The 17,981-nt window shown below is 37.9% G+C and overlaps 1 protein-coding gene across 7 annotated transcripts in view; it reads right to left on the bottom strand.

Annotated features, from left to right (window-relative positions):
- The window catches only part of LOC115648353 (protein dopey-1), an 89,273-nt gene that overhangs the window by 25,393 nt on the left and 45,899 nt on the right, over window positions 1–17,981 (bottom strand). For all 7 annotated transcript variants that reach the window (XM_030555817.1, XM_030555820.1, XM_030555819.1 and 4 more), the window contains 11 exons: window positions 17,518–17,618; window positions 16,061–16,320; window positions 13,058–15,047; window positions 12,844–12,955; window positions 10,112–10,294; window positions 8,464–8,589; window positions 7,856–7,990; window positions 7,015–7,070; window positions 4,944–5,048; window positions 3,682–3,748; window positions 128–272 (listed from right to left, as the gene is read on the bottom strand). In XM_030555817.1, coding sequence (XP_030411677.1) covers window positions 128–272; window positions 3,682–3,748; window positions 4,944–5,048; window positions 7,015–7,070; window positions 7,856–7,990; window positions 8,464–8,589; window positions 10,112–10,294; window positions 12,844–12,955; window positions 13,058–15,047; window positions 16,061–16,320; window positions 17,518–17,618 — 3,280 coding nt within the window. The remainder of the gene's footprint in view (window positions 1–127; window positions 273–3,681; window positions 3,749–4,943; window positions 5,049–7,014; window positions 7,071–7,855; window positions 7,991–8,463; window positions 8,590–10,111; window positions 10,295–12,843; window positions 12,956–13,057; window positions 15,048–16,060; window positions 16,321–17,517; window positions 17,619–17,981) is intronic.

Below are 17,981 nucleotides of genomic sequence, written 5' to 3'. Positions count from 1 at the left end.
CCACACAACAGCACTGAAACTGATTTAGCAAAGGTCTAATATTATAAAATCTGTCATTTTTTAGCAACATGAAGGGAATCAATAAATTATTCAATATCTTATTTTGAGTAACGTGAAAACAAACTACCTTCAACATCTGATTCCAAGTTGTTTCCATCAACCATTATCTTGAGGGAAGGTTTGACCTCTAGATTTCGTCTTAACCAAGTAGTCTGTTCCAAGGAAGAACCAGCAATTGCACCAATGGCATCCACTATTTTGTGAGTAACATCCTGATGGAAAGCAAGAAGCAAATGTGTAAAGAACCTCACATAAAAGAGTAAATTGGCTGTCTTGAGATACATTGTCTACACAGATACTCATTAGTTCAGTGTCACAGGAAGAGTAATTATAGAGTGGGATATCATAGGGTTCTGTTCTGGATTCACTTCTGTTCAACATCAGCAATGATTAATATTCCTTGGAGGATTAGCTGAACAGATCTTAGCCTATTGAGTAATCAAATTGGTAGATGGTATGAAGCTGAAAGGTAGCACAAACACTTCAGAAGATAGAAGTGAAATGCAGAATAATTCTGATAAATTAGAGAATTGGTCTGAAATCTGGAAAATGAAACAATTATATGCTTAGTGGCTTCATCTGTGAGTAAGAAGTGGAAGACTGTATGGATCTGATTGCAGCAACAGTTTTCATATCTTCATTTAAAAAAAGCACAGAAATAAGGTTTATTCAATACCCATCCCAATGACTGGAAAATTTAAGTATGTTGTGTCCATTCACAGAATCTCTTTCTGGCTGTTAAACTCTTTTCCCCCTTTTAATCTGAAACACTTTTGTGTTTCTGCTGAAATATCAAGATCTCAATGGATAATTTGAAAGATTATTTCATAATCCTGGATTACTTTTTCCAAAAATATTACTTATCACAAATAGGTCAAAGAACATGTGACCTCTGCTGGACTATCTACTGTTAAAAGTTTACTGTCACAAAGAGTTTACATTCAAAATCAAAGCAATGGGAGTTGCAACATTTTTGAAATGATCGCAGGTGAAGTAAAAGGTATGTCATATGCTTTTTGTATATGGTATACAAGTGTGCTTAAAACCTGGTGTAACAGACCTCTCCCCCCAATAGCATGCCTTTTCACCTAACATCAAAGAATAACTTACTCCATCACAGACATGAATTAACTCATGATCCTGAAAGTTGCTTCAGGAAAGTGATTTCAGATGGTAAACAGCATGACTGTTGCAGTACAATACATCTTTGCAGCTAACGTCTTAGGCATTCTGATCAGGAGTTAAGCAGGTTTGGTATTATAGGAAAAACACAAAAACAGTAGTCAAGTGTTCAGGCTCACAAGAGAATTCACTTAAGATATATCACTGGTCTACAATTTTTGAGAAGTTGTCTGCTTCAGAGATAAAATGTGATATTTATTATGTATTTTGATGTGCTGAATTCAAATATGACAATTAAAACAACTGATTGGCTACTGTTTCTAAGATATTTAAGTTTTTACATTTTATGTCTATGTATATTATGCAGATAGTAGAGTTTTAATCATAAATTGTAAACCTAGGTCTTTTCATGTGTTTATGGTTGCTTGACATGATGATATTTCACCTGTCCTGTTTATGTAACACTTTAAAAATCAGCAAAAGGGTTATATAAATAAAATTTATTATGAAACAAAAGGCAAAAAACTATTATGTACATACTTCAGTCCTATTCAGTGTCTACTCTGTGCTTCTTGGCTTGTCTCCTGTATTCATTAAATGGAGCATCTCTTGTCACTGTCCAGCAATAGACTGCAAGCATTGATGGGCTCCATTTGCCCTGATAGCCTGCCAGGAGATTCCACTGCTGTAGTCTGGAGCCCAACAGCTCTGCCTTACTCTTGGGTAGTTCCAAATCCCTGACAAGGTCATTCAGTTCACCTTGTGTTAGGAGGTGTGGTTCAGAGGAGGAGGATGGGAGAAAATGTGGGTCCTGTGACATTGATGGTTCAGGACCAGAAGTTTCATCCTCTTCCTCATCTGACTCAAGTGAGAATGATTCTGGTGCATCAGGAACCGGCAGTCCTTCTTCGTGGAGTACTGGGCGTGTAGCTGATGGAATGTTTGGATAATGCACAGTCCACTTTTTCTTCTTTGACACACCTTTCCCAACTGGAGGCACCATGCAGAAGTAACAATTGCTGGTATGATCTGTTGGCTCTCTCCAAATCATTGGCACTGCAAAAGGCATAGATTTCTTTTTCCTGTTCAACCACTGGCCAAGATTTGTTGCACAAGTGTTGCAGCACATGTGTGGGGCCCATCTCTTGTCCTGATCTCCAATTTTGCAGCCAAAAGAAAGGTGATAGGCTTTCTTAACCATAGTGGTTATACTGCGCTTTTGTGATGCAAAAGTCACTTCACCACAAACATAGCAGAAGTTATCTGCACTGTTCACACAAGTACGAGGCATCTCTGCTCACTTTGGCTAAACAGAAATGTGTCCCTTTGCAAAATCAAACACTGACAAATAAGGGAGCACGACACTGTATGATTTCTAGAGCTGATCTAGGGCAATTTGTTCAGCAGAGTGATGTAAGCTTCGTTATGATTGCATCATACATGACTTCTAGGAAGAACATGATGCAATTCATATCATTTATGATGCAATACCAACTTCAGATTGCATCATTCATTGTTTTGCCTCAAAAGCAAGTACTGTCCAAACCCAGTCATAGGTTTATTCATAGATCCAGTCAAAAATGTATTTTAGTCATTTCCGGTTTAAATTGAGATCCCTTCCCTTTATAATTCACTTATCCTCCGCCATTCCCAAGTCAAGGGTCATATATACTGACCCAATAGCATATCTTGAACACTAGAGCCAATCAACAATTTTAAGCATCATTTTCATTCTCAGTGACCCAGAATTAGCAAAGCATTTATTTCAGAAGCATTTTGGCTGTAGAGCAGTGTATTTTGGATTCAGCAAGCACATGCATATCTGACTGCACATTTTGCCCATAGAATAAGTGAATGCTGATTTGTGGCAGTACCATAGAGAAGTATATGGGGGTTCTAGGAGAGCATCATAAACTGAACATGAGTACAGACTGCAGTGCTGCTACATAAAATACTAATCCAAGTTGTATTAACAGGAGTATCTCAAGTACAAGCAGCAAGGTAATTAATCTTCTCTGCTTAGTGCTGTTTAGCTGCAATTGGAGTACTGCATTCAGTATTGGGTTCCAACATTTTTTTAAAAAAGAAATGAAGCTTAAAAATCTCAGAGGGCAGCAACATAAGTGATAAATGTTGGGAAAATAAGAACTCTCATAAAATTAAGAAAACTAGGCAAAGCCCAGTCCACAGAAAGATGACTGATGGGAGAAATGTTAATAATGAAGACAGAACAAATAGCAATGGGTGTAAGTTACAGCAAGGAAATGTTAAGTTAAATACAGTATTAAGAAAGTTAAATACAGTATTAAGAAAAATGTAACAATTATAAGCAATAGAAAAAACTACAAAAGGAAATAAAAAAGCCATTATAACAAGATCAGTTGCTTAAAAATAATTTTTGAAATGTACAGGAAAGATCAGATATGCTGTACTCTCAGCAGTTAAGCATTTACTGCAGAATATTTAAACAGTAAATTTATACAAAAATATTTTTTTTACCTGAAGATCTCTTTGATCTTTCTTATTCTCCAGACTTGGGTTTTTCATAATAAACTCATTCAGAACACTAAAAAATATATATATTAAATTAATACTTATGATAATCTTAAAATAAAATATTGCATTATTTTAGAACAACAGGCAAAAATTCCATGACAAATTCACATGCACATTACACGTTAATTGAAACTTCAGCTACTTCCCTTCAGTTTGCTAAAATTCCAGAAGACTCATTTCCAAATATCTGAAATTTATTTTGATTGTTACAAACAATTTGTATAATTAATAGTTTTCAAGTAGATGTAACATTGGAATCCATCCAAAATATCTTCATGGAGATGGTTTTGGACAAATTAATTTGTGACTATTTGGTTTAATACTTTACTACATTATTACCACCATTTACAGAGATTGTTGCTCAGTGCTTAACACAAATGACCATATTCAGCATTTTACTGCTAAAGTTCAGCAAACTGTTTCTGGGCTGGTAATTAATCCTATTTCACATGAGAGGAAAATATAATATACAAAATAAATAGTCATAAGAGTGACTTATTGAGTACATTTAGATGTTTAAAACTACTATTTAGAGGGTCCTGGTAGCTGAGATGATTAATAATGAGACATGGAGTTTGACATATCTAGGTCTCTTACTTAAATTTGACCATAGGTGGAAGTGACAAAAAAAGTCATTTTCATCTGGTGGCCTATCGAAAAAATGTGTTGGGAGACCTCACAAACTAGCATCACAAGTATTCATGATTACCACACAGTTGGCAGTGTCACTGAGGGAAGCTGAGAACTGGATGAAGATGGAGATAGTACCAGAAAAAGGTCGGAGCAATACAAAAATCAACATTTGTATATGATCAACATTCTTCCAAGTAAGATACTGCACTTAAGATGCAAAGAGCCCTGCGGCACCTTATATGCTAACAGATGTATTGGAGCATGAGCTTTCATGGGCGAACACCAACTTCGTCGGATGTAGTCACCCACAAAAGCTTATGCTCCAATATGTCTGTTCATCTATAAGGTGCCACAGGACTCTTTGCTGCTTTTACAGATCCAGACTAACAGGGCTACCCCTCTGATACTTGCATTCAAGATAAATCTTTGTCAAAAAGGTCTCTAGGAAATAGGAATTTTTCTCCATTCAAAATTCTAAGTAATTAAATTAAGATTTTAAACACTTACTCTTTATAGAATTTTACATTTAAGGGATCACAATTTTGTTAGAAATTGTAAATATAACTGCTCACCCAAGTATGAGAAACTGCCCTGGTGCTGGAAGACTGAGTTGTATAGAGTCCTTCAGAAGAAGCAATAGTGTTGCCCAGCTGTCTACTAAGCTGGACACTGGAATCCTGCAAGATGATGACAAAGTTAAAGTGATAAAATCACGTCAAGTGTCACAGATATCCCAAATTTTCTATTCTCCATTTCACCTGTCTGACAGCACCAACTTTAGTGCCAATCAAAAGCACTGTTCCTGCAGCAGATCAAAATTTAGGTCCTGTCTCTCCCCTTGGTTCATATATCAATAGAAAGTGGAGGTGTTATGGAGGTAATATGCCAGACTCTGGAGGTAGGGAGAAGAACACTGTGTTCAAAAGATACCCTCTCTGGCTAATGAGTGAAGTGGTGGTGATGAGATCTGGAGGGGTCTGAGTCCAGTCTTCCTCAGCTGCAGAGAAATTTGCTGTGGGCCTTTCCAGTCAGGGGAGAGAATGAAAGATAAAAGGTGGAATTGAGGAACCCAAAAGATTTCCTTTTCATCTAAATATAAAATAACACAAACCAGCTAATCCCACAAAGGAATTTAGGTGCATAACTGCCATTTTAGGCATATAACTCCAAAATCTGGATCCTCAAAACCCCCACTCAGCTGCCCCCTTACTTTGTAGGTGCCTAAATTCCACCTATGTTTCTGCTGGTGGGCATGCACAAAGCCACCTCACTCCTTATACCCAGATCATGATTAAACTGTGAGATTCACAAACTATCTCACCTGAGGGGTCCAATTTGGTAGGTGTTTTCAGAGCATGGCTACCATATTAGGGCCCATTCAAAACAAGAGTTGGTGGTAGCAGTGTGTTTATGCCCAATAATTCAGTGTTAGAGCACTCACCCAGAATCAAATCCCCATTCTGCCTGAACTCACGTCTCCTACCTCCACAGGGAGTGCCCTAATCACTGGGATATAGGTATTCTTGGGCAGGTCTCTCAAGAAACTGTTGAAACTATTCCACTTCATATAAATAATTAGATATTCATTAGAACAGATTGGAACATGGGTCTTTCAGGTGAGTGCCCTAACCACTGTGCTATAATCTCACGTTCTCTCTAGTCCAATGAATATTTATTTATTTACACAAAGTGGAACAGCTCCAACAGGAGAGACTGAGCGAATACTCTATAGCCCACTGATTAGGGAACTCACTGGAGAGGTGGGAGACCTAGGTTAAAGTTCTTACTCCACAACAGGCAAAGAGTGAATTTGAGCCGAGATCCCCGATGTCCTGGGGGACTGCTCCACCCACTAAGCTATTGAAAATAAGGGGGCATCTCCACCTGTTCCTCCTTCTCCATTTTCTGCACGAAAGGACTTACCTGGCTTAAGTGCCTAACTCTAAGAGAGGGTTCATGGCTATAAATCCCCAGGGAGGTGCCTCCCGTTATGTACCTAATTCCCTTTGAGCAGCAGGGCTTAGGCGCCATCTCTGTCTTTAGTATTTTCCAATGGCTAGCTTAGGCAGCTCTCCACTCAGCTTGCTGGTTTTTGTGCTTCCCATTCTTAGGTGCCTAATTCTCCTCAGGCATTGTTTAGGGAGCCTGGCCACCAAACTCAGGAATGTGGATTCTACTAGGTGTCAGTGTGCCTAGAAGTCAGGCATTGCAATGCTGAGTCTAAGTGGATACAGCCAGGGCCGGCTCCAGGTTTTCTGTCACCCCAAGTGACGCTCCACTCTTTGACGGCAATCCGGCAGCAGGTCCTTCACTCCAAGCGGGACTGAGGGACCCGCTGCCGAATTGCCGCCAAAGACCCAGATGTGCGGCCCCAATAGCAGCTGGAATGCCACCCCTTTGTATTGGCCGCTCCAAGCACCTGTTTCTTTAGCTGGTGCCTGGAGCCGGCCCTGGATATAGCTCACAGATTACAAGTGGAAAAAACTGTTTTCTTCTCATATAACTTTTCGGTCTGCTGTAGCAAATCAGAGGGAGGCAGCTTTCTGTTGAGGATATAAAATGTCCAGATTCTCTTTTATAGTTATCTACTGACTGATGATACAGAAAGAAAACAATAAAGGATCTACAGCCTCATTGTCTTACCTTTGAATATAAGCATAGAAAAACTGCAACATGCAGACTTCCAATGACAGATGCTTCTAGAAAGACAATAGATCAGTGTCACCAGGAAGAAACTGACTCTTGTCTTTTTGTTTACCTCAACAAAAACAGTGGGTATTGAACCAACTACCAGGTTTCAAAAGGTAAACAAAACAGTGGATAGCTTGAGGTCAAATTAAATAGCAATGCACTCAGAGGGGTGTCTGAGTATCACACTTGGGCAGCAAAAATCTTAGCCCTATAAAACCTGTATCTCCTCCACCCTAGCTGAATCATAGAATGTCACTGACAGGTTCCAGGGTGAGGAACCAGAGCTCATGTCTAGACCTCCCTCAACTGACAGATAATACAAGGCCTTTCAAAAGCAATAACAAAGGAGAAAGGAATGGGGATTCCAGGGCATCCCATCCTTAAAAACACTTTAGCTCCCATGAAAAAAAGAGAGTCAGACCTGATTAATCCTTCTATCTAGTAGGATCCAAAAGAGTTAATTTTAAACTAGTATATGATACTGTACAGGTGGCAGAGCTACTTTGTTAACCTGAACTTGCTTATTTTTGAAATATGAAACACAACTGATCATATAGCCTTCAAATGCTGTCAATCTAGCATCTTTCAATAAATATGCTAATGAGAAAAATGGTTTTCTATACTCAGTAGGATTAAGAAGATATTACCAGAAACAGATTTTGGTAGAGGACAGCTGTTACCAACCTACAGCACATTGGTAGCATGTTCCTTCAGGACAATTTGAGTACTTATATAATTTATCACTTCTAAAATAGCATCATATGAATTAGCAACAACTCTGTGATTTTCCTACCTTGTCCTTGGCTATGGCTGGAGGCTGCTTTAAAACTTCTTTTACTGTTTGTATAACAGTCTCTGTTCTCATAACACTGATAGAGCGAACTAGCTCTACCAGTAGAAGCTGTTCATCACTGGCTGTAGGAATAACCTGGAAAAGACCAACATGTGCTATAGATTACTGTTACAGTTAATACTTAGTGTTGTCCAGTGTAGAAGGAGTTGATGAGTAAAGGACATGCATGAGAAACTATGGAAAAGGAAAAAAAAAGAAAAAACAAAAACTTGTAGGAATGAGACCTTGATGAAATTTTTGGCACAAATAGTTTACCAAATATTAATAGACCATCACTTTCCTTTGAAGCCTTTATTTTAAATATTAATCACTTACAATAATGGGTTTTTTAAAAATTCTATTCTAAAAATAATGTGTGCTTATTTGAGCATGCAAACACATGCATAAACACAAATGCACTTATGGAAAGGATCTGTGCAATGTTTCATTTGACCCCAAAAATCAGCCTGGATTTTTTTTAAGTAGATTCTAAAGACAAATATTGGAAATCCAGTAAATCAGATTACAATTTATTTAAGTATCCAGGTCAACTAGCAACATGCACATACCTTTGTTCTAGAAGTGTTTTTGTTTTGTCTCCTTTCATTCCATACAAAGGCAACAGCAGCCATAAAGTGAACACCATGATTCATTGATATTGGGCCCAACAATTCAAGAATCTGCTGCCTTAAATTCTGAAACACAGAAACAGAATGTGCACACATTGAAACAAGCATCCAAACTTTATACTCTGACTGACTGACACACCACACTGGAAAATTTCGGAGAATGATCCCTCTCCTATTCTGAAATACTTGGACAGCACTTCTCTTCTTGCAAATATCAGAGGCAAGCATAGACTTCTAAATGGAGTTCCAGAGCTTAGCCATGCCCCTTTTGCACTCCTTCAGATAATTGTTTCCATAGCTGTACTGAAGCATTAAACAGATCAAAGTTCTTTACAGTAACTCCTTATCCAATCATATTAACTCTATGCTTGGCTTTGAAGTGGCCATCGTAGTAGCACCCAAGGATTTATCTTGAATGGGGTGAAGTATGGGAAAAGGTCATCCTAGATATTGTCCTGAATTAACTGGGTTATAATCAAGATAAATCTTAACAGTTCTTCTCACATCCAGCATACGACAAGTGCTCTTGAATGTTGAAGCTTCAGGCAAAACAAAACAAGAACAATCTGTGATGTATGGACGAATTAAACTTAAGTAACCGATTATTCTGGAGTATGAAGAATGATCTTGTCTTCGTGAAATATGCAGTAGGGGTCATCCCTTCTGTAAGGAGACTGATTTCAGAGAGTCTTTTTGCCAATATGAATATGACCAGGAAGCAGGTATTGATAGAAAGACAATACAGAGAATTAGATTCTATTGGTTTCAGTGGATATGTTGTGAAAGCCTGTAGCATGGTGTCCTTTTTTTTTTTCCATACATATATAAAGAAATAATAGTGTGTATATTAAGGTGAGCAGCTATGTAGTACATAAAGTAACATGATGACTATGTGGAAATCACACTAAAATCCATGTGTCATATCAGATAACCTGAATTTGTTTATAAAAACACAAAATTCCTTCAATAGCAGAAGAGTTTGAATTGACTCCAATAAATGGGCGACGCAGGACATCAAGCATGTTACTGGAATACTTGAAAAACTCCTCAAATACCATATTGTTCCATTCCTCCTGTCTGCCACCTACTCTATTCAGTTGCCAGCCTATGATCTGATATGACCTCTCTCCATACAATGAGGTCACTAACACGAAGTGGATGGAGCACGGAACCTCATAAGGGTGTCAGGTCAAGTGTTTATTGAAGTACATTGCAAGATTTTTGTTAAGATTTTAAACAAATATTCTATAACCTTAGAGATATAAAATAGTATTTTAAATGTTTTATTATGTGAACACTTTCCCATCTCTCTGCTTCAACTATTTTTCATGGGTAATGTTGTCATCAGTACAGTACTAACTGGAGTCATATTTTCGTCAGAACTTATACATTTTACCAAAGCAAATCGTAAACGAATTATAAACTGGCTGCCCATCCCCTCTTGGCCTGGGGAAAACTCAAGTATTTCAGAAGTTGGAAGACTTTTCTAAGAAATACCATTCAGGGTACTTTTAATGGAATACAATTAGATTTGGTTTGACAAAGGTAATCACCCACAAGTCAAACCATGTTACTCCTAGGTTCTGACCTTTGTTGATCCAAGGTTAATAGTGGTAACAGATGCAGCCGCTGCAGCTGTTGTTTTCTCTGAAGAATCTGCCTGGTGAAGTATGCTCCACAGCAAAGTCACGGATGACATGATCATATGAAGGATAGACAGGATTCCACTACGTGCTTCAAGCAAGTGTTTCTGGTCAACATTAACCAAAAGCTAGAAGTATTATAAAAAACAACAACCCAGCATTAAATATCTACATACTAGCATTAGCAAAACAATATAAATTAAGAAATAAAAATGTACATCTAAACATTTTACACTATGATTTTAGGATGAACATCGTCTACATGTTTTTGTACATGTTACAGGCTTTTGTAAGATAGTTTATCCTGTTTCTTCTAACAGCAAGAAAATGAAAATCAGTATTTTTAAAATGTCTTTTCAATTCCTCTGGAATGAGTGTCTATTAATATAAATTTGCGTTTTAAGTAGCAATAGAGAGCATATTCCTTTAGCAGTGTATGCTTAAACATTCTCAAATAATAAAATAGCATCTTTAATATCTATTGTATGATGCACTGATCTCTTGAAATATATTAATCAAAAAGTGTGAGTTTTCAGAATGTATAGGGATTTACCCTACAGTCTTATATTCTGATTACAATGCATGTACAGATTTTAATTTGGCCAAAACTAACCAGTATATCTTCAAGTATCAGAGGGTAGCCGTGTTAGTCTGGATCTGTAAAAGCAGCAAAGAATCCTGTGGCACCTTATAGACTAACAGACGTTTTGGAGCATGAGCTTTCGTGGGTGAATACCCACTTCCTCACATGCATGTCTGGCCCCAAACACAGATGACATGCATCTGAGGAAGTGGGTATTCACCCACGAAAGCTCATGCTCCAAAACGTCTGTTAGTCTATAAGGTGCCACAGGATTCTTTGCTGCTTTTACAGTATATCTTCCATACTCAATGTTCTCTGTTTATTGCTTTATTCCCAAGCATCATATAAGAAATTCAGTGTTACGATAGGCAAATATGACACTGGCATATTGAGTGGTGCTATATGGCTGGAAGACATTAAAGCATATTAAAGTTTCCTCGCCTACCCCCATAGACATCTGCTGATGTAGCTAGTGCTAATACAAAATCTTGACTTCCAGTGGTATTTCTGACTCTATGGATTTATCGGAAGAGTTGTGGAATGTGCTTAATCCACGACCACAGGGCCTGTAGTGACACCTTCCAGCTGATCCTGCAAGCAAATCCAGCCCAACATGATCCTTCACAAGGCTTACAAAGCTAAGGTTGTACTTATCCATGGGGTACATACATAACTTGGTGGAAGATATATTAAAAATGCTATCAATTAGACTGGGGCATTTTCTGAAGGTCTGAGGGTTTTTCATTATCATCTCTATGTCTACAGTGATCATACTTACCGCATATACTCGTTCATTAGCCCGTCCATTTATAAGCCAATCCCCCAAGATGGTTAGGTAAAAATAGCAAGAACTGTATGACCCTTTTATAAGCCAACCCTGTATTTCAGCGGTCGGCAAACTTTGGCTCCTGGCCTGTCAGGGTAAACCACTGGTGGGTCGGGACATTTTGTTTACCTGGAGCGTTCACAGGCACGGAGCTCTCAGCTCCCAGTGGCCGCAGTTTGCACGTCACTTCCCGCAGCTGCCATTGGCTGTAAACGGCGAACTGCAGTCACAGGGAGCTGAGGGGCTCCGTGCCTGCAGACGCTCCAGGTAAGCAAATACAACAATGTATTAGATATTCAATTCAATGATTCCATAGAGTTTAAAATGATCAAATTTTGGTGTAGATCCATTTATAAGCCGACCCCTACTCTTTGATGCGTCACTTTTTTACCAAAACTATTCCGCTTATTAACAAGAATACATGGTATATCTTTGTAAATGCCTTTGCAAGTGATTAACATTACTTCAGAATTAGTGCTATAATAAATACACCAACATCTACTTGCAAACACAGGTAATAAGTATCTTGATGGTGACTACTGAGAAGAGTTGGGGAAAAGGATAGAAAATATGTATTTAAATAAAGCTAAACAGTCAACAAGAAAAAGTGGTCCATTAGGTTCGGGGCCAAATGCCCAATATATTGACTATGCACCCAGCAGCAGCTACAAAATATTGTTAGAGCCAAAAAAACAAGCTGCTAATATACAAAGCTTCAGCTAGCAGGAAGAGGCACAAGAATGGACATTCAGACAGAAAGTTTTGTTTCTAAAAAGGGTAAATCTAGGTAGCAGAGTTAGCTAGGTAGGTAAACACAGAACTCAACCATATTCAGGAACAGTCAAGTGTGGCACCAATGAAAAGTTCCACAGATGAGTTTGGCTGCTGGAATTAACCCTTTAAAATCCTGAGGTGGAGGAATTTCCACCCTCGTTCTTGTGTAGGAGCATGGACTCCAAGAATAAGGCTTTGTGACATCTGAATCTTTAAAGAATGCATACAACAATTGGAAAATGTGATGGTCTGTGTACTTAAGGAGGCATATAATATGTTATCAATGAATAATGCTTTCTCTTATAAGAATTTTCTAAATCCTATTACCCAAAAACTGTTCATTATGATTTAAATATATTGAATATTTTCCCCACAAGCCCCTCAAACTTAAATTCAGAGCAAATTCAACATTACAAGCATTTCGAATGTAAACCATACACTCTAATTTAACAAATATGACATAAGAAGCCTCTCAGATGCTTGACTAAGTTTACCTGATGATACTGTGTAGATGGATCAAGTAGACAGTAATGAATTATTGTTGTGATGCCTTCTAACAGAGTAAGAATCATATCTGGTGGAGTAATTGATGCCATCCAAAGCGGCCTAAAATGCAACATTGAGTTTGTTGTGAATTTACTCCACACAGCTGAGGAAACATTTAAATATATGATCAAATTTTCAAAAAGAAAAAAAGTATATACATGCCTGCTATTTGATAATCCTGTTTCATATTTATACTGCTGAATTAAATTATCCAAATTCCTGCAAAGCTGGAGGGTCACAGAAACTACCACTCTTTGTAGAACTTTTCCCATGTAAGGCAGAGTAGAAGTGATCAGGCCAATCCATTGGGGGTGCATTTTACAGGCACAGTGTTGGTGTAAAGCTCTTATTACGGCACAGAGAAACATGCCTTGAGAGGTTATTGGCTGGGAGTGTAAATACTGAAGTGAAGTCATTGGCTGCTGTGGGTTAATCTGCTCTAAGTCAGTAATGGCAAATTCAAAGCCTGTTTCGTTCTCCTCAGGCACAGTCATTACTCTATGCTCTAAGACAATTAGTCGCTGAAGAACTTTTAAGAGTTGTGACTGTAGAGTACTGCCACTGTCAAATTCATCCTCAGAAAAATTGATAAGGCTGTCTTCAGAGAAACCTTCTTCAATAACAACGATGTTTTTACCAGCTACCTTTTCACTGTGCCACTTCTGTGCACTAAAGATAGAAGATAGCAAACAGTGCAGGATCACTTTCTGAACCTTGCATTTGGATAACATGTCTGAAATAAAGCTAGGAAAGCCTTTTGCAGAACTTTCTATTACTTTTGCCAATTCAGAAAAGAGAAGTGTCAAAATTTCAATGCTCATCATCTGCATATTGCGGTTTCCTATTAGATCTTGCGGGGTTACCTTTACATGAGTTGGATAGTGGCTCCTCATATAATATAAACATAGCGAGATAAGAATTTCTATGTACATAGAACTCCTAAAGTTATGGTTAGAGTCCACTGGAATGTGACTATAGAAGTCTTTGCCCATAACAGATATTCGATGCCTGGCTAAAAGATTCTGAAGCAAGGACAGCTGAGGAGTGTATACATTGTTGACACTGGTTGTAGAGATGGCATTTACAAAAGCAGAAGGATTTGTTTTCAAGATTGCTTTGATTGCAGAAAAAGCATATAATGTTCTTGAGGAGTCATATAACTGGAGATAAAGCAACACATGTTGATACAATGGATGAACGTTAAAACTGGGAGATTTTCGTATTCCTGGAGACCCCACATCACTCTCTATTTCTGAAATTTCTCCCTCTCCACAGCTGTACCAATTCTCTAAATCAAGACCATCACTAAAGAAAATACTGGTTTGTTTAAGCTTTTCTGTTTGTGCTTTTTTCTTGTCTTCATCTTTCCTTCTGGCTATTTTCACTTTGGGCTTTGCTCCTGGTTGCTTACCAGCCTCTTTAACAATAGTTTCTTTTTCTGACACTTTTTCTGGTAGTTTTCCTTTGAAGCTGAACTGAATACTACTGTGACTTCTTTGTCCAGATTTTCCATCTGTTGAACTGAAAGTAAGGTCACAGGGGGCCTGAGAGCTTACTTCAATACAAGGTGATGAATCCGTTAGCCTTTCAAGTCCAATCTCAGTTGAAGCAGATAATAACTGAGAACTGTCATTGCCAAACAAACTGTTCTCGCTGCTTTGAATATTTTGATCTTCACTTTTAGAAACCTCCTCAGAGTGATCTAAAGTACTGAATTTAGATGAAGTATCATCGGGATGCAGATCGTGTTTAACTGATTCGGTCTCCTCTCCAAGACCACTTACTACCTTGCATATCAAGTCAATAACCACCTGTTGCACAATTTCATCAGGTGAGTCTTCTCGCAATGTCTGAGAACTATTCTGAGCACTGAGGCTTTCGGCCTCCACCTCATAGCTCAGGTTGTCTCCAGCAGATGACTGGGAACAGCCAGAGTCAGAACTCTGGAGTATTTCTATCTGATGGTCAGGAAGCTCAAAATCAGACACCACCATTGGAATAGTCTCACTGCTAGTACTTAACAAGGAAAGTCTGTCACTCAAAGGGTTGACTGTGAGACTGAAGTTCTCCATTTCATCCATGATAAGTTGTTTTTCATTGTTTTCTTTAGGTGTAATAAGTTGTCCTTGGCTTACAGGCATGTGAGAAAATGCTTTAAAAAGAAATCACAAAAAATAGTTATGGTCTATGAATAGTTTTTCTTTAGATTTTGAACTTCAGATATAAGCAGAAATAATAAAAAATTACATTTAAATACAATTATTATACTTTGCATCTTTCATTCTGAAAGATCGTACAGCAACTTAAATGTTCATTTACTTACTGTATAAAGCAGAGCTTCACCCATCAATTAAATGATTAAAGGATAGCTTCAACCACTTCTAAAGTGGATAGGGATGACTGTTTAACAGCACAAAGCAAGTCTAAGGCCTAGTCTACGCTGAGGAGGCGGGATCGATCTAAGATACGCAACTTCAGCTACGAGAACAGCCTAGAAGTCGACGTATCTTAGGTCGAATTAAAATTACTTACTTCGCGTCCTTGCAGCACTGGATCGATGGCCGCGGCTCCCCCTCAACTTTGCTTCCACCTCTTGCACTGCTGGAGTTCAGCAGTCGACAGGAGAGCGACCAGGGATCGATTTATCACGTCTACACTACACTAGATAAATCGATCCCCAATAGATCGATCACTACTCGCTGACCCGGTGGATAGTGTAGACATACCCTAAACCCCTGGTCTTTAAGAGAGTGAGACAGAGGTCTCCGACTGAGAAAGGTTATTCCTCAGAAGCCTGAAACCTCAAGTGGATGCCCTCAAGGAAGTGTAAAGGTGGAGATAAAGGTGCAGGTAACCCTGAAACTGTGACATATAGAAGGGAAAAGTTGTTTTAACTGTACTCCAAATATCTGGCATGCTACAGAGTTGAACCCACAGAGAAGTTTTCACTGAGACTAAAAAAACTTTTGGAAAAAGAATATAATCATTACCAGGGGCCTAAATGCTGGCAGTTCTGAAAACTATTTAATATGCAAATCACGCAGTGTGTTTCTTCTGCCATTTGTTTCATGTTATATGGATAAAAATACATAAAATAGTATATATATTTAAATTAATAAAATGTTAATTAATAAGAAATTTTTGAGGGGGTTAAACTGTACTTACCATCACCACAGCTAAATTTTTGCATGAAGTGCTTTTCAGTTTCTTCTTCAGGGTAGTGAGGAGACTTATTCCAGTAGCACTCAGCCTGAATTCGCTGCACAGAAACTCGCTGTGTTTTTGGGTGGAGTAGCAGTAGAAGCAAAGGTTCAAGTACTCTTGCAATGTCATGTCTTTGTAGTACTTGGTTTAACCATGCTTGCCCCACTGACCAGGTAGAACCATCTAAGCTGTTAAGACTGTCCAGCATGATGAACAAAGACCTGGTGAAAAAACCCAGGAATAAATCTAATATGTTGCTACAACACAATATAATCTATTTTAATCTAATCTATAATATTTGTCCACTGTCAATGAGCTTTCTTTGCTTTTTCTATCTCCATATGCAAGTGTACATCCTCTCTTTCACTCAAAATAATTAGCAAGCAACAACTATCTTTATCTTTCATATATGCATGAGGAATGTTGAGATGTGTAATCAAACTCTACTCAGATTTTCAAAAAATTATATTGCTCTCTAAATTTGCACTGATGTGATTGCAATGATTCTTTATAACCTACGTATTGAGCAATAGTAACATATTAGTTTTGTTTCAGATGAGTATCCCAGGATATACTTCCTACAGCTTGTTTCACACAAGTGGCATTTTGTTTGGAATCAATGAGAACCTCTCTTTCAAATTTTGCATCCAAAGGTGAAATTTACACAGTCTAACACAACAGAAGAGGAGACAGAAAAAACTAACAGTAAAGACAGATCAAAATAATAGAAGAATTCTCATTTACTGTGTTTGTACAGTATCTGGCACAATGAAGCCCTAACTTGGTTGCCCTTTAGGTGACAATGCAATATAAATAACAGCAACAATTTTACAAATCTGTAAATGAGGCTGCAAAGAAAATTTAATTATTATTCATTATCTACAAATGTTATCCTCAAGGACTGAGGACAGAAATATAGCTCACTTGACAATAACACTCTTCCTATTTTCATCATTTCCTGCGTTTCATATCTTAGGTCTTGAGAGCCCTTTCCAGGGGAGAAAATTAACAGCTGCCTTACCTCTCAGTTAATACACTGAGTAGCCCCTAATCATCTTTAACATTTTTATGCCATTCTGCGGTACATATTCATCAGCTTTTCTACTGTGTGCACAGAATTTACCATCTTCTCCTCAGCAATGAGTAACAGACGTAGCTCCAAATGAAATGCAAGATGAAATCCAACACTTCACTGTGCTGTCCCACAGTTGTAGATAAAAGGTACAACATTCAAATTAATTTTCTTTCATCACATTCACACAAAGAAACTGTGTGTATGAGCACAATCCTATCTGAGAAAGGTGAGGCTAATGATGGGGGTCTGGTGGGAAAATTTTTGAACACAGATTTAAACAACTGAAACTGTGAAATTTACCAAAATTGATCGTGAATTTGATAAGGCCCTAACGATAACCAACCTGTCAAACGAACGGCCAAAGGAAGAAGACTTATTAATATGAAGGTCCCTCGTGAGATGCCAGAGCACTGCAAACTTTGCATGAGCTTCCATCCTTGTTTTCTGTAAAACAAAACATACGTTAGATCAAATTGACTATGATTCCCCCAGTGAAAGGAAAGCCAGACAAGAATGAAAATGGTTATATTAAAATATTACAAACACATTAAAAGAATCACTAATTTCAGTTCACTATGCAGTCAATTCTATTTATTTGAATGCTTAAAAAGACACTACCACATTTTTAGACCCATAATTGTAATTATCTTGAAAGGTGTTCATTTCCCCCCTTACTGAGCTTGGTTTTCTAATTCCCCAAGTTTAATATGAAAAGGAATTCATGTTACCAACGTCTTTCTATTACTTTTAGAAAATAAGGAGTAAATATGAGAGGTTCCCGATGTTTCAGAATATTCCAATCCCAAT

This window comes from Gopherus evgoodei, chromosome 3 (genome assembly GCF_007399415.2).
Source record: "Gopherus evgoodei ecotype Sinaloan lineage chromosome 3, rGopEvg1_v1.p, whole genome shotgun sequence".
In the NCBI taxonomy this organism is placed as follows: domain Eukaryota; kingdom Metazoa; phylum Chordata; order Testudines; family Testudinidae; genus Gopherus; species Gopherus evgoodei.
This window is presented reverse-complemented; position numbering and strand designations above follow the sequence as displayed.